Raw genomic sequence first — 13,285 nt, forward strand, 5'->3', positions numbered from 1 at the left:
AAGTGGAACTTTATGTTTTTTTTATACATTAAAATACTTTCACCTTAAACCTGTGCTACATTTATGACCGTTTGATCGAAAAGTTATTTATGAATAACGTATTACCATCGTCAGTGTGTTTCTACATTGTTTATGCCACTCATGTCCAGCCTTCCCCACAGGAATTCCACGGCCTCCACATCCTCCAGATATATCTCCATACTACCCGCTGTCACCTGGCGCAGTTGGCCAAATACCCCATCCGTTAGGATGGTTAGTACCACAGTAAGCAGACCTTTTATTTACTCTTCTTATATACTTGTGATGTGTTACTTTTGTTACAATTTTACCATTGTTGGCAACGAAAAATAATAATACATTGACAGTTAATATGATGATGCCATTGTTCGACTTATGGCCAATAAAACATCTAAGCAAGTTATGCAATACAATACTAAATGGTTACAAATGTTAACACTTTATCTCATATATATATATATATATATATATATATATATATATATATATATATATATATATATATTACTTTTCTACCTTTTAATATAGCTTACTATTCCATGAATATTATGTTGCTGATCAAAGGGAATCGGTAAAAAACTCCATTTAAATGGATAACTGCTTGTTTATTATCAAATAGGTCTATACAGCTGCCTGTCTAGCCAACGTGGTATATGTTCAGGTCTCGCAAGACTACAAAATCCCCCATGGACACTTATTCTGGTCTTTGCCAACCTTAACTTGTTTCTTTGTGGCAAATACTATTTAGCATGTCTCTGTATGGTTCAATTAGTGTAATGAACTGTGATTGCCTGTATTTTACCCACAATTCCAGACGGGGACAGTCCCCTGGTATCTCTTGTCAACACTTGTTAATATGACAAAAGGCTACAAATTAAGCTCTGTTAATTTAATGTTTTCTCATCGCCATCTAAATAGTGAGAAAGGCCCCAAGCGCAGCCATGGTGTCCTTTGATTTGCTGCACTTTATTTTGGTATAAATTTACATTCATTATTGTTTGTCTTTGGATGTGTAGACCTCAATTAGCGTGATGGCTCCATTAAAGAGAGCCACGCTTCGTCTTTAATTATCACAACAAAACACCTAGTTTCAGCTTTGGGAGGAACAGGTCCCCACTCTGTCTACGCAGAGCGAAGGGTTATGAAATTTAATTAGCCCACGCTATCAAGATTTGTGGCAGTCAAATTGTTCAGAGTTTTCTTGACTTTGATCTGCGCGCTGCAATCCCCTAGATTTTTGTCCTGATCAAATAAGAATAAAGAGGCCAATGGTGGGGAGAGGAGAGTGAGGGAGAGGGAGACACAGGACTTCACCTTCTCCTCATCCAATCCTCACGCCTTACTTTTCTTCTTCTCTTCCCAGGCAAGGTCAACCTGTTTATCCAATCACAACAGGGGGCTTCAGACACCCCTACCCAACAGCACTCACTGTCAACGCATCCATGTCAAGGTGAGCTGAGTCCTGAGAGCTATACACACACTTCTCCTAGCATCAGTCTCACACACCATTGTGCCCATTAATGTTATTGTATCGGCCTCAAAGCCAAACTCTCAAGTGCGTTCACGAGCAGAGAGGGTAAGGAGTAAGTTCTCCCTAAAGGACGCCTCCTCGTCTGTTCAAAAGGCCAATCCTCCAGTGTGGGGATCTGGCTAGCATCTTCAAATATTAATTACATTTATAATTTTCTAATGAGGCCCCTAAAGATCATTTACCCCCACTACACATCAGACAGGAATGGGCTTAAACTCATCCTTGCTCCAAGTTGGAGCTGACAAACAAATAAAAGGGGTACAGCCTAGAAAGACATGGCCGTATTCATGGCTGACTCTTAACCCTTGTGTTGTCTCTGGGTCAAAATGACCCAGTGGCCCCCCAAAAAAATGTGTTTGAGGTATCCCTTGGGGTGTCTCCGGTTCAAGGTGAATATCCTCCGCCACTGCATATGCATTTCTGGCCGCCAGAGACAACACAAAGGTGAAGTCTAGCACATAAAGGGCACAGATTAATTCATGGTTGTGTACATCTATCCACCAAATATATTTCTGTTGCTATCCTGCATACAAGTCTTTAATTGTTTTTCTTTTTTTTTCTTGACAAACTCAATATTGTGTGAGAAATATAACATTTTGAGTACTTTAGTTGGCTCCTCTCTTTACACAGTGGGCATGTTGTTGTCTCCAGGTATGTGGAAAAAACTGTATAATAGTAATGTTATGGTATTAATATTAAGAAGTTTATTTTTCAATGGAATACAACCAAATAACAAGTTAACAAATATATTTCCGAACTCAAAAACAGAAGTTTGGTAAGGATTTGAGATTGAACCGCTGTAGAATCAAAATAGAAATGGTCTTTAATTGAAGCAGTTACACCCATTCACAAGTCAGATGCTGCCTGTGCAAACACCAGGTGCACCGGGGCAGACGGTAGGCTGGACAAGGCATTGGCATCTGGCAGCAGCATCCCGCCAGCTTGTGCTGTAAGTGACTGCTAATTTGCGACCTAATGACGGCCTCTCCGATGTGATCATCGTATTTCCAGTGTAGCTAATTGAATCTGCTGTCTGAGGTGTGGGGGGGCTGGACATGGGGATGAGCTAATGCCCTGTGATGAGGCCCCTAATTTAATTAGGATAACCAAATAGATGGAAGGCTCTAAGAGCTCTCTGGAGGATGGGAGGGTTTTAACAACCCCCTCACACACCCCTCTCGCTTTAATATAAATCCATCACCCCAATACTTTCCCGATATATAGAAAAATAGGCAGAGGGGAAAAAGTGGATTCTTAACTTGATATTAAAAAAGTGCTGTTATTTTCACACATACAGACATGCATTCACTGTTCACCTTAAACAAATGTCATACAAGGACAAAACTATCTAGTCAAAAAACTAAAATTTCCAGCTCAATACCAATACTATTTTCGATACTAAAAGGGAAAAAAAACTTCTGTTCCAACATGTATCAATGAACTGTACCATACATTAAATATTTATAATAAAACATAGTAAGCTTCAACTATGGTAACAAGTTTCAGGTCTGAGGTAGTCCAAAAAATATAAGCATTAAAGTAAAGTAGATTTTAGTATTGATCGTTTTTTTTTGAGTTTCGATACTTTCTCAACCCTAGATAAAACACTTTGTGATAATTGTTGTTACCTTTACAGCTTTTTGCCATACTGCATTGATCAAATCAAAGCACACATTGCTTGGAGATTAGTGATTTAAAGTGTATTCTTTCGTAATATTAGGTCATTTTTCATTTTTATAAAAAATGACATCTGTGGTGTCTTTTTGGCCGGCTGAACTAATATTCTGAACCTTACTGCTGCAATACACCAACCGTAACATGGTTACACCTCTTTAATTCCCGACAGGAAAAAAACAAACTTTTTCAGGCCTTTTTGGTGCAAAAAATTGAGAGTTCTCAAATCCCTGTGTAATTTGCAGTTGAATATCACTATAAAGCATTGTGGTGTGATAACCATGGAGAAACCTTTCTAATAAAAGACCTCACCACTGGGTTTGAACAATTTCAAGACAATCTATTTAACTCTACATGCCAAAAGCCAGTTGTTTCATTTTAAGCAGAGCAAAGCCTGAGATGTGAGTGAAGACAGTGGTTTTTTTTTCCAACCGTCCATCTTTGCAATTCTGTCTTCTCATCTACCAGAGTTGAGACAAGGGTGACTGTCATCCAGGGTGACCACTGTACTCCCAGGTCCTGTTAAGAATATAACTAGAGGACGTGGTAAGACAGAATCGGTCACCTCAGCAAATGAGGAAAAAAAACGATGTATAATAGAGTCGGAGTCGGAGTCGGGTCCCTCATAGCGAGTGTACATATGAATGCATGTGTGACTGGCGGTAGGATGTGAAGCCCCCTTTGCCCCACATGCTTAAGCCTGCCCTTTGATATGTTTCTCCATCATCCCACTCCCTCTCTTTCCCCAGTGAGGGAGAGAAGCCCAATGACCAGATCATTATACATTAAACAGGCACATAGGAGGGGCTTCTGTGTGGCAATTAGACAGCACTGGCTGACTCTGGGCTCGCTGCACTAGTGACCCACTCTCCCTTCCTGTACCTCTTTCAACACCGGCAGCAATCTTACCTTTCACATTGAGACGTAGCAGCCGCAGGGTTAGAATGCCTTACCAACCCCGTCTGTGTCGGCTAAATTGGTCGGCGAAGCCGCTCGCGACTGATGAGGTGATGATGGTGATGATGATGACGACTGCGACGAGGCCCCTGCGCTTCAAAGGGACAGTATTCATGTTTAAACCATAACCTGGGCCACGCAGGGATAGTGGGAGGAGGGGGAGAAGGAAGCGTGGAGGTAGTGAGGGGACAGGAGAAAAAAAAGCTATATCTTGGAACAGAGGAAATTTTAACAAGTGCACAGAGAGAATGGGGGAGGCTGAACAGAGAAGAAGCCATGTGCGGGGGGTAAAAATGCAGCGGCTCTAATGATGGGCAATATGCAGCCGTTGCCGAGCTTCCCATCAACAGATGACATGGCACAAACACCAGTGTGTCAGTGATGAAGGAAGAAGAGGGGAAAAGGAGGAAGAGAGGGAAAGAGTTTGAGGGGGAAGAGCACTGGCACTCCCCTGAGATGGCCTCCAACAGAAACTAGTTGTTCCTGGCGAGTTTATTCTCATCATTATATTCTGGCTCGGAGCCATGCAGCCAGACACTGCCAGATAATGAGCTGCTTTAAAAAAAAAAAAAACGAGAATTATTCCAGCTCTTTTTTTCTTTTTCTTCATCTCCGCTCTTCTGGTAAATTTGTGTATGGACACATGAAGCCATAGCTGTAAACACACATGAATAGATGCATGTTCAAATAATCTCTCACAAATAATTAGTCGTACACACAGAGGAGCAGCAATTTGGGACAGCAGCGGTCAGCATGCCGCTGTTAATCGGGTTTCTGGGCTCGTGGCTTGAAGCGGCACTAGACTGTCCATTGTTGATTGTAGTGTGAGGTGCGTATGCTACTGCTGACTGTGCACATTTACCCCAACACAATGACAAGCACACAGTACAGACTTATGGGAATTCCTTTTGACTGTGTAGTTGTAAATAAGTTTCTACTTGTTATTCTTTGTTAAAATAAATAGATTTAAGCGTCTCAAACATGTGTTCTTCATGGTTTGTGATCAACCTATACTTTGCAAAAAGGTCCTTTTCAGTAAACTAAATGTCATTCATTGATGTTAGGAGAGCTTTATTTGGACTAGATTTTAATTATCATAGACTTTGTACAGCAGACATAGAGCATTGTGTTGTACAATGAAATTTAGTTTTAATAAACATAAACAAACATATGATCAATAGTTGTAGTATACATATACTTAACTAATAATTTGTTGCACACCAACCACTTTATATAAATGCAAAAGTTCAGAACAATATTACTGACTTCATATTTTTATATAAAGTAGTTGTTTAGACTACAACTACTTTCTATGTCTAAATTCAAATCATCTTTGACATTACACGTTTAACTCCAGAACTTGCCGTTAATGTTTGGTCAGGAGTGAATTCAAAATGATTGTTTTTCCCACACAATATTGAGACATTGCTGTATAATATGAATGCATATATCAATGTTTATTTGCATGTTTGTGTTTGGTTCCGTTTCAATATAAGGTAATTGTTTATTGTCTATTTTATACATGTAAGAGAAACGGAACCGATTCACTGTTGTGTTCTGACATGTCTTCCATCTCTCCATTTCACCCGTGTCCATTCTGACGATTTACACAGTCTTCTGTCCTCTAGGTTTCCTCCACACATGGTGCCCCCCCACCACAGTTTGCACACCACGGGCATCCCACACCCAGCCATCGTCACACCCAATGTCAAGCAGGAATCCTCCCACAGCGACATCAGTTCCCTGAACAGCTCGTGAGTAAACCCTTCCAGTGGCTGCCCTAAACTCTGGTATGGTCCTCACTCACTCTTGCTTGACCCTCACAGGAAACAGTCCGACGCTAAGAAGGAGGAGGAGAAGAAGAAACAGGTCCACATAAAGAAACCTCTGAATGCATTCATGCTTTACATGAAGGAGATGCGGGCCAAGGTGGTGGCTGAATGCACGCTGAAGGAAAGTGCTGCCATCAACCAGATCCTTGGGCGAAGGGTGAGTCTATTAAAAATGTGTAAAAAATACATACATGAAACCTAAGCTAAAATTCGGTGCAGGAGTAAACAAACTCACTGGTTTCCTTTGCTTTCTCATTAACACCTGCTCTCTGGTCTTTCTTTACTCTTCCCAGTGGCATGCGTTATCACGAGAAGAGCAGGCAAAGTACTATGAACTGGCCAGAAAAGAACGACAGCTCCACATGCAGCTGTACCCTGGCTGGTCAGCACGAGACAACTATGTAAGTTTTTAAGTTTTCAAGTCGTAACCACCACTTTTTCCCCTCAGCTGCGACTGAATGGGACGAGTGCTCCTTATTTCATTCTGTTTCCAAATCAGGCCTTGAGGGATTCATTTCTTCCTGTAATGCTCTTTTGATATGAATATCAGAGCGAACACACTGACCGCTGCCTGTCTTTGACTCTAATATCTGTCCGAGGGAGGGACGGTTTGAAACTTTGATCAGTAGCTGGGTTTGATTCGGGATGACCAGTTTACTTCAATGAGCAGCCTTGAGTGAAAACACAGAACAATAAGACAAAAGATTAGAACAAAAAGAAGTGCGGAGGGAGGAGAGTTCTGGTCTGGCCTGCAGTGGCTAATCCAAACCACAGGGCAGACGGAGAGAGGGGGAAGAAAGTGAAAAGAACGGATGAATAAATAAGTAAACACCACCATGAGTTCTGGTCTCCTGTTTCATGTTTTGGGCATTCTGCAATATAATAACTAAGGTTCCTGTCTGTGTCTGTTTTTTTTTTCTTTCTATTTTTTTGGCGGCTAACCAACAGGGGAAAAGGAAGAAGAGAAAAAGGGAGAAGCAGCAAGCAGAGAGCAACGGTAAGTGAACTGCAATTATCTCTCATATTAGAAGAGCCCCATCATGTGTCAGGCACATGTGACATCCGCAAGATAAAAGTGTTTGTTTTGTGTGCGCATGTGTGTGTGTGAATGTGTATTATTGTGCCTGCCCTTTTTTGAGTAACTACTCAATATTTAAATGCTAGAGTTTCTTGTTATCCCTCCTCATCCCCTGCCCCTCCCTTGCTAATAACAACTGAATATGCATGACCTCCCCAGACGCAGCCTCACCCCCCCGCCCGTGTCCCCCAACAACCTCCCTCTCTATGCCCCATAGCGTTCTTGTATTGTGATATGTGTTTTGAGGATTTGAAGTTAAAGCATTGTGAAAGCAATTAACTTTGCCAGCCTGTGTGTTTGTGTGTGTATGTGGCTGTATTACTTTGCCTGTGCCCGCAGACTACACTACTGTAATGTATATGTGTGTATGTGTGTGTGTTGCTGCATGTGTTGCATGTGTGTGTCCTGTCAGCTTCCCCTTGCTTGCTTCTATTGCATGCTTTCACGTAATCTAATTCAAGTAATATATAAAAATTAAGGAGGTTTGCTCTCTGTCTCATTCTCAATCTTTTTATCTCACTCCATCTCTCGCTTGGACTCTCTTCTTTCTCTCACTCTCATTCTCTCTCTCTCTCTCTCTCTCACTCTCTCTCTCTCTCTCATCTGTCTATCTTTCTTACTGTCAGAAATAATGTTCACTTATTATGTTTTAATTTATATTCTTGCGTTCATTTTTAAATTTTAATTTTTTTTGGGTGACGGATCTTTTCTTGAAGGCCTCTCTATCTGTTCTTTTTTGTTTCAGAACACAGAGAATATTTTCCAAACCCTTGCCTTTCACTCCCTCCGATTACAGGTGCTAATGTCATTTTGAGTCTCAAATTTACTAACTTGTTTACTTTTTCCTTCTTTTTTTTAAATCATGTATTTGTCAACGAATGTCCAATTTATAAGGTCTTCAAATATTATCTTTGCTATCTTTACTGCACTTTGTTTACCATATGTTTGCGTTCCGTTTAAAAGTAGGGCTGCACAATCATAGGATGTCTTGAGATATTAATAAAAAACAAAACTTAATATCTTGTTACTGTAAAAGACGGTGATAGTTATTCCTGTGTAAGCAGCTGTTAAACCCAGGAAGACAGTTAAATCAACCATATTTTGCAACAATGTTACTTTTTTCTATTATTTTTCATTTAGTGTGAAATCGGTGGATTTTAACTAGACATAATAAAGTATTTACGTGCACAGTGAAAAAAACTGCAGTAGTAGCAGCAAGAAGTAATGGCACATTTAACTCATCTTAATAAAGTAAACAAAATCAATCTTAAAAGAATTGTGCTGCCCTTCATCTTCTTAAGCACTTGAGCCTGCGTTCCAGTATTTTAAAAACAACTGCAGAAGTTATTTATATTAAAAAGGTCTCAAGTTATTAATATCTGTAATGCATGACATTAATGGCTATATCGTGCAGCCCTACCACTGTGGCTGGGTTTTCTAAAAAATAATAATTCAAATATCTACATTAAAATGTCTCCGGATGTAAAGTAACTGACAATGTTAGGATGTGGTTCTGGGTAAACCTCCTTAATCTGTCGCTCCAGACACTGCATTTGTGCCTTCACATGATCAAGCATGAGTCTTGCGCTCGAGGCTGGCCTGGACGCAGTGGCAGCACCCTAACACTGCCGCTGCATTCTACTTCTGAAACACAATATTAGCAGTTATGAAATGAAAATAACAGGCAGCTTTTTCCTAAATCAGATTAACAAACAAGTGCTTGATCTGTGGCCTGACTAGTAGAGTGCCTCTCCGTGTTTCAGCCCTCCAAATCCTTGGACTTTCACTCACTATCTACTAATGCTACTGCTGCATAATTACTGACCTCTTGACCCTTGTTTAAATCAGTCTCAATAACATCCAGCCATCAGTAAACAGAGTGTGGCTTTCAATAGAAAATAAATTAGACAGATTAATTGGGCCGTTTGCATGGAATTTGATATTACTAATGCTTATGTTAAAAGGCATGTGGGAGGGGCTTATCTTCACTACTGTGCTTCATAGACTTACTATTGTCTGTTTTCTCTTCCATTTTTGTTCTGGACTTTTATTTTTTTGTTTCTATTGCCTCTTCTCTCTGCTGGCTTTCCCCTCCTGCTGCGACATCAGATCTGAGTGCTCCTAAGAAGTGTCGAGCGCGATTTGGGCTCGACCAACAGAATAACTGGTGTGGCCCATGCAGGTGTGTATGGTGTGTGTTTGCACAGGCCAGTGCTTGGTGAGGGCTGGGTCAATCAAAACTGGGATGTTCTCTCTTTTTTTTTTTTGCTTCGTGGCTGTCTGTTTTTGTTTCCTTTATTTCCTCTGCTTGTTTGTCTCACCATCGTTCGCTTCCTCCAGTCACGTTGCTACTGGTATATATTGGCATTTAAACTGTGGGAACTTAGGTTTGAATGCTGGGTGCTGGGAGTGAAAGCATTTTTAGATTCAGAAACAAATTCCAAACAGGCATTCGGGGACTTGGAGGCAATGTGAGCTGATGGTGGGAAAAAAAAAACATATGGAGGACATCCCAGATTACCAGCCTGAACAGAAAAGCCCTGGCCACATTTTATTGTTTTGTGTAATGATGTGTCCATTTTCTTTTTTGTTGTCCTTCCTTTTTTTTCGTCTTTGTGTCTATGTTTGTGTCTACCTCTTTGGCTAACAGATGCAAATACCCCAAAGAAGTGTCGTGCCTTGTTCGGGCTTGACCAGCTGAGTTTATGGTGCAAACCGTGCAGGTATAACTGCTGTAGAAGCCCGACTGGGAGAAGGAAATCCACATTTCAAAAGCTTTTTCTTATCGGTCATTGGAAGGGGAACTCATGCTGCTTCTCTCAAATTCTCAAGTGCTTAATTTACCTCAGACTGAAGATGGAAAGTGGATTTCAACGGTATTGTTAAAGATGATTCAAAACAATTAATTCAAATATTTATTTGAATCTGATTGAAATCCACTTTTCTCTCCAGGCAGTGGATCATTCCCTCCCATCTTACGTCCACACTACTGTGTTTTCATTCTAAACCGTGTTTCTATATACAAACAACACTTTTAAACGCAGGTCATGATTTCATATCAAAATACATCTAAATGATTGTTACTTACTGGGGGCTGCTGGGACAGCAGAAAATATAGTTAAAACATGATGACATTACCTCTTCAAAAGTTTTTATTTACCACAGAGTTTTACACAACTTTTGACAACAACCCCAGGACAGCATGTTAACTTAATTTATTTTTGGAAAGCAGGGGGAGCCATTGGCTCAATTTAATCCCTTTGCTCATTGGGCGAAGAAGAGACTTCCTTGTTGCATTTCCTTGTTGCATTTGTCTATGACAGAATTGCAACTAAATGTAATTATTTTTTCCTAATAATTCAATTTAACATGTAGACATATTTATTTATAGCTAGAATCTACACAATTACATCGAGCTCATTTTATTTAATGGCTTTTTGCAGATCATGTTCTAAGTTATGTTATTTTGCTCATAATTTGAAATACTGACCACTAGACGAGGTGAAGCTGGGTTTCGAACTGAAAGTGTGGTAGTGTGGACGAAGCCTCAACTGTCATGTGTATCCTAATTGGCTCCCTGATATAATAATAACAATGTCATGCTTACAAATTTCGCCCTGCTGTCTTTGAGGGCCTGCTCAGTGACACTCTTTTCTGTGCCCTCTTCCTCCTCCTCCTCCTCCTCCTTCTTCTCCACCTCCTCTTCCTCCAAACTCCTCTTCAATAACCCTTACTTAGTCCCTACCTGTTGTCTTTCTGTTCTGACACAAGCAGTCTTTGAATTGGGAATATTTTCATGGTAGGTATTTGTTTCTGCTAAGTTATTCCCTTCTCTGTGTCCGCCCTGCACCCCTAATCTCATCCACACCAACACATTTCTCATGTTTATTTTTTTCTTTTACCGTCTCTACAAGTGTATTGGTTCCAAATACAGTTTCTCACCATATCGACGTTTGCACTTCAGCCTACACACAGGGTAACAACATAATGTTATAGCCCCGATATAATAATCTCAGATCATGAGGTCGAGGGCAGCAATAGTGTAATAATTCAGTCCTCATTACAGGAGCCGAGAGGTTAAAAGTTCTCTCTGGGTTCCATTGCGGAAGAGAAGCATCTGTTATAATTTCCCCCGAGACAGAAAAATCAATAGCATACACAGACACGTACTATCAATCGATGCGTCTGTTAAAAAATGGATATTTGGCTCATTTGTTGCAGTTTGACAGACAGTTAGTGAGAGCAAATGCCTAGATAACAGCAAAACGATACCTTTTTACGGCCAGTCGATACTCGCCGCCACCAGTGTGTGCAGTATCAGTGCCAGGCGCAATTAAAAGCCTCATCCTACGTCTTTGACTTCCTGGCGGTCCACAGTGGTTCAGGTTTTGCTTGTGTGCAACTAAGAATTTGTTAGAGGCGATCTACTAAATAATGTCTCAAGAACATTATATTAATGACACCAAGTGAAGCCACTACTTTTAATGTTCTCTATATAGACGCAGTCATAGAATATAATTTCAAATCCTAAAACCATAGTGCAAAATCATCTATTTTTTTTGGCTAAAAGGATGATGTATTAAACATGCAAATGCACAAGACACAAAAACAGGTGTCTGGCAAAAGCAGCAAACTTGATTTTACACAGTGATGACCATTTTGTGGATACAATTTTTGCAAGGCAGGAATTGGGAACCAAGTAGTTCTAAGTTTGCTTAAAAGCTTAAAACTTTAACCAGTGTTAAACTTCTCATTCCTTTGCTAATCTCTCAGCCAGGCCATATTTTTTCCACCTAGAGAGAGACAGTAAATATCGGACAGCTGGTTTGTTTGGATCAAACATACTCTTCCTATGCTGTCTTGATATTTTGACCCTATTCAATTTATTACCCTGTTCACAAAAAAAGATAAAAACCTTTCTGCGATTAACCTTATGTTTCGTGAAAAACTGTAGCTGGCCTATTGCAACAAGAAAATGAGACACGTTAAATAGCATCTAAAAAACATCAAGAGTTGATACACGTTCAGCCTTATTGGGAGACACACAGAACTCAATGATCTCTTGGTTTTTTAGCCAACACAAAGCATTTCTTGTTGTTTAAGAGATTATAGAGATGCAAACAACATCCGCTCTCAATGTTAAAGTTTGTTGGGCTCTAGTAATGCAGTCTTGACTGACTTTTATGTCTCTCGTCTCTGTCTGTGCAAAGACAAACTCCTGTGAGAAGCCGGTTTTAAAGTCTAAATTGTTCTTGAAACCGAACTACAAAAGGTCCCAACAGTACAAAGTTGCAGTTAATCCAACTCAACATGTATAATCCATGCAACAATACACATCGACGTTGTGACTCTGTGAAGTACTTGTAAGTCATGTGAAGCAAATCAAGGAAAATCGGACTTGTGAGGGGAAGGTAAAAAGGCTGCACTGCTTTCGGGCATCCTTGTTTGAGGAAGGCAAGCTGAGAGAAGGGTCACTGCCAAGGTCAGGCTAAAGATGTGGTGGGCAGAGATCTCCTCTTAACCATCTCTGAGCCAAGCCACTGAAGACAAACCCTTCTCCCCCCCTTCAACATGCCCGACTGTCAGCTTCTACTGAGCTGGACGGGCCAGGCCTCAGGACTGGGTAAGCAGGGAGAGGGTCCCAACCTCAGGCAGGAATATAAACATGACATCTTGACCCCCTGCGTGCACACACACACACACACACACACACACACACACACACACACACACACACACACATACACACACACACACACACACACACGTACACACGTGTCTTTGGGGCAGATGCTAGCTGGTGTGGAGCTTGTTGACTCTTATTGTGTAGAAAGAGCGTTCCCTGGAGGCGACCCGAGCCCGGTCCAGTAACCTTGCGTTGCTGCGGAGAACAGACTCCTCCCTAGTTGAAGATTTAGCCTGTAAGAAAAGCCAAGTTCAGCGTTGGAGAGCAGTCGGCACCACATCTCACTCCTCTGTCCAGCCCCCATCCACCTGTGTCTGTGCTTTCTCTGTCCAGATGCTTCACCTGTGATCTCCATGTGCTCTCTTCCACATTCCCTTCTTTGCATGCCTCTCAGGAAGCTACTTGAATGCACCTGATCAAATCCAACGTGTAAAAAATTGAACACAACGTGGTGCATTCAGGTCGGCTTCGCTGCATACGAAGAGTCACGTGCGATGCTAACTGCGTCT

General features: G+C 40.9%; 1 protein-coding gene across 19 annotated transcripts in view; it reads left to right on the plus strand.

Annotated features, from left to right (window-relative positions):
• Window positions 1-13,285, plus strand: part of tcf7l2 (transcription factor 7 like 2) — a 142,351-nt gene that overhangs the window by 59,325 nt on the left and 69,741 nt on the right. For 4 of the 19 annotated variants that reach the window (XM_087792761.1, XM_087792760.1, XM_087792776.1 and 1 more), the window contains 8 exons: window positions 162-264; window positions 1,382-1,468; window positions 5,794-5,934; window positions 6,007-6,169; window positions 6,306-6,413; window positions 6,946-7,009; window positions 7,836-7,886; window positions 9,200-9,272. In XM_087792761.1, the coding sequence (XP_087648887.1) occupies window positions 162-264; window positions 1,382-1,468; window positions 5,794-5,934; window positions 6,007-6,169; window positions 6,306-6,413; window positions 6,946-7,009; window positions 7,836-7,886; window positions 9,200-9,272 (790 nt within the window). Of the gene's footprint in view, window positions 1-161; window positions 265-1,381; window positions 1,469-5,793; window positions 5,935-6,006; window positions 6,170-6,305; window positions 6,414-6,945; window positions 7,010-7,835; window positions 7,887-9,199; window positions 9,273-9,740; window positions 9,814-10,828; window positions 10,890-13,285 lie in introns of all 19 variants that reach the window. The other 15 variants (XM_087792766.1, XM_087792777.1, XM_087792774.1 and 12 more) reach the window with 11 other exon arrangements.

The sequence above is a fragment of the Callionymus lyra genome, chromosome 6, assembly GCF_982586985.1.
Source record: "Callionymus lyra chromosome 6, fCalLyr1.hap1.1, whole genome shotgun sequence".
Taxonomy (NCBI): Eukaryota; Metazoa; Chordata; class Actinopteri; order Syngnathiformes; family Callionymidae; genus Callionymus; species Callionymus lyra.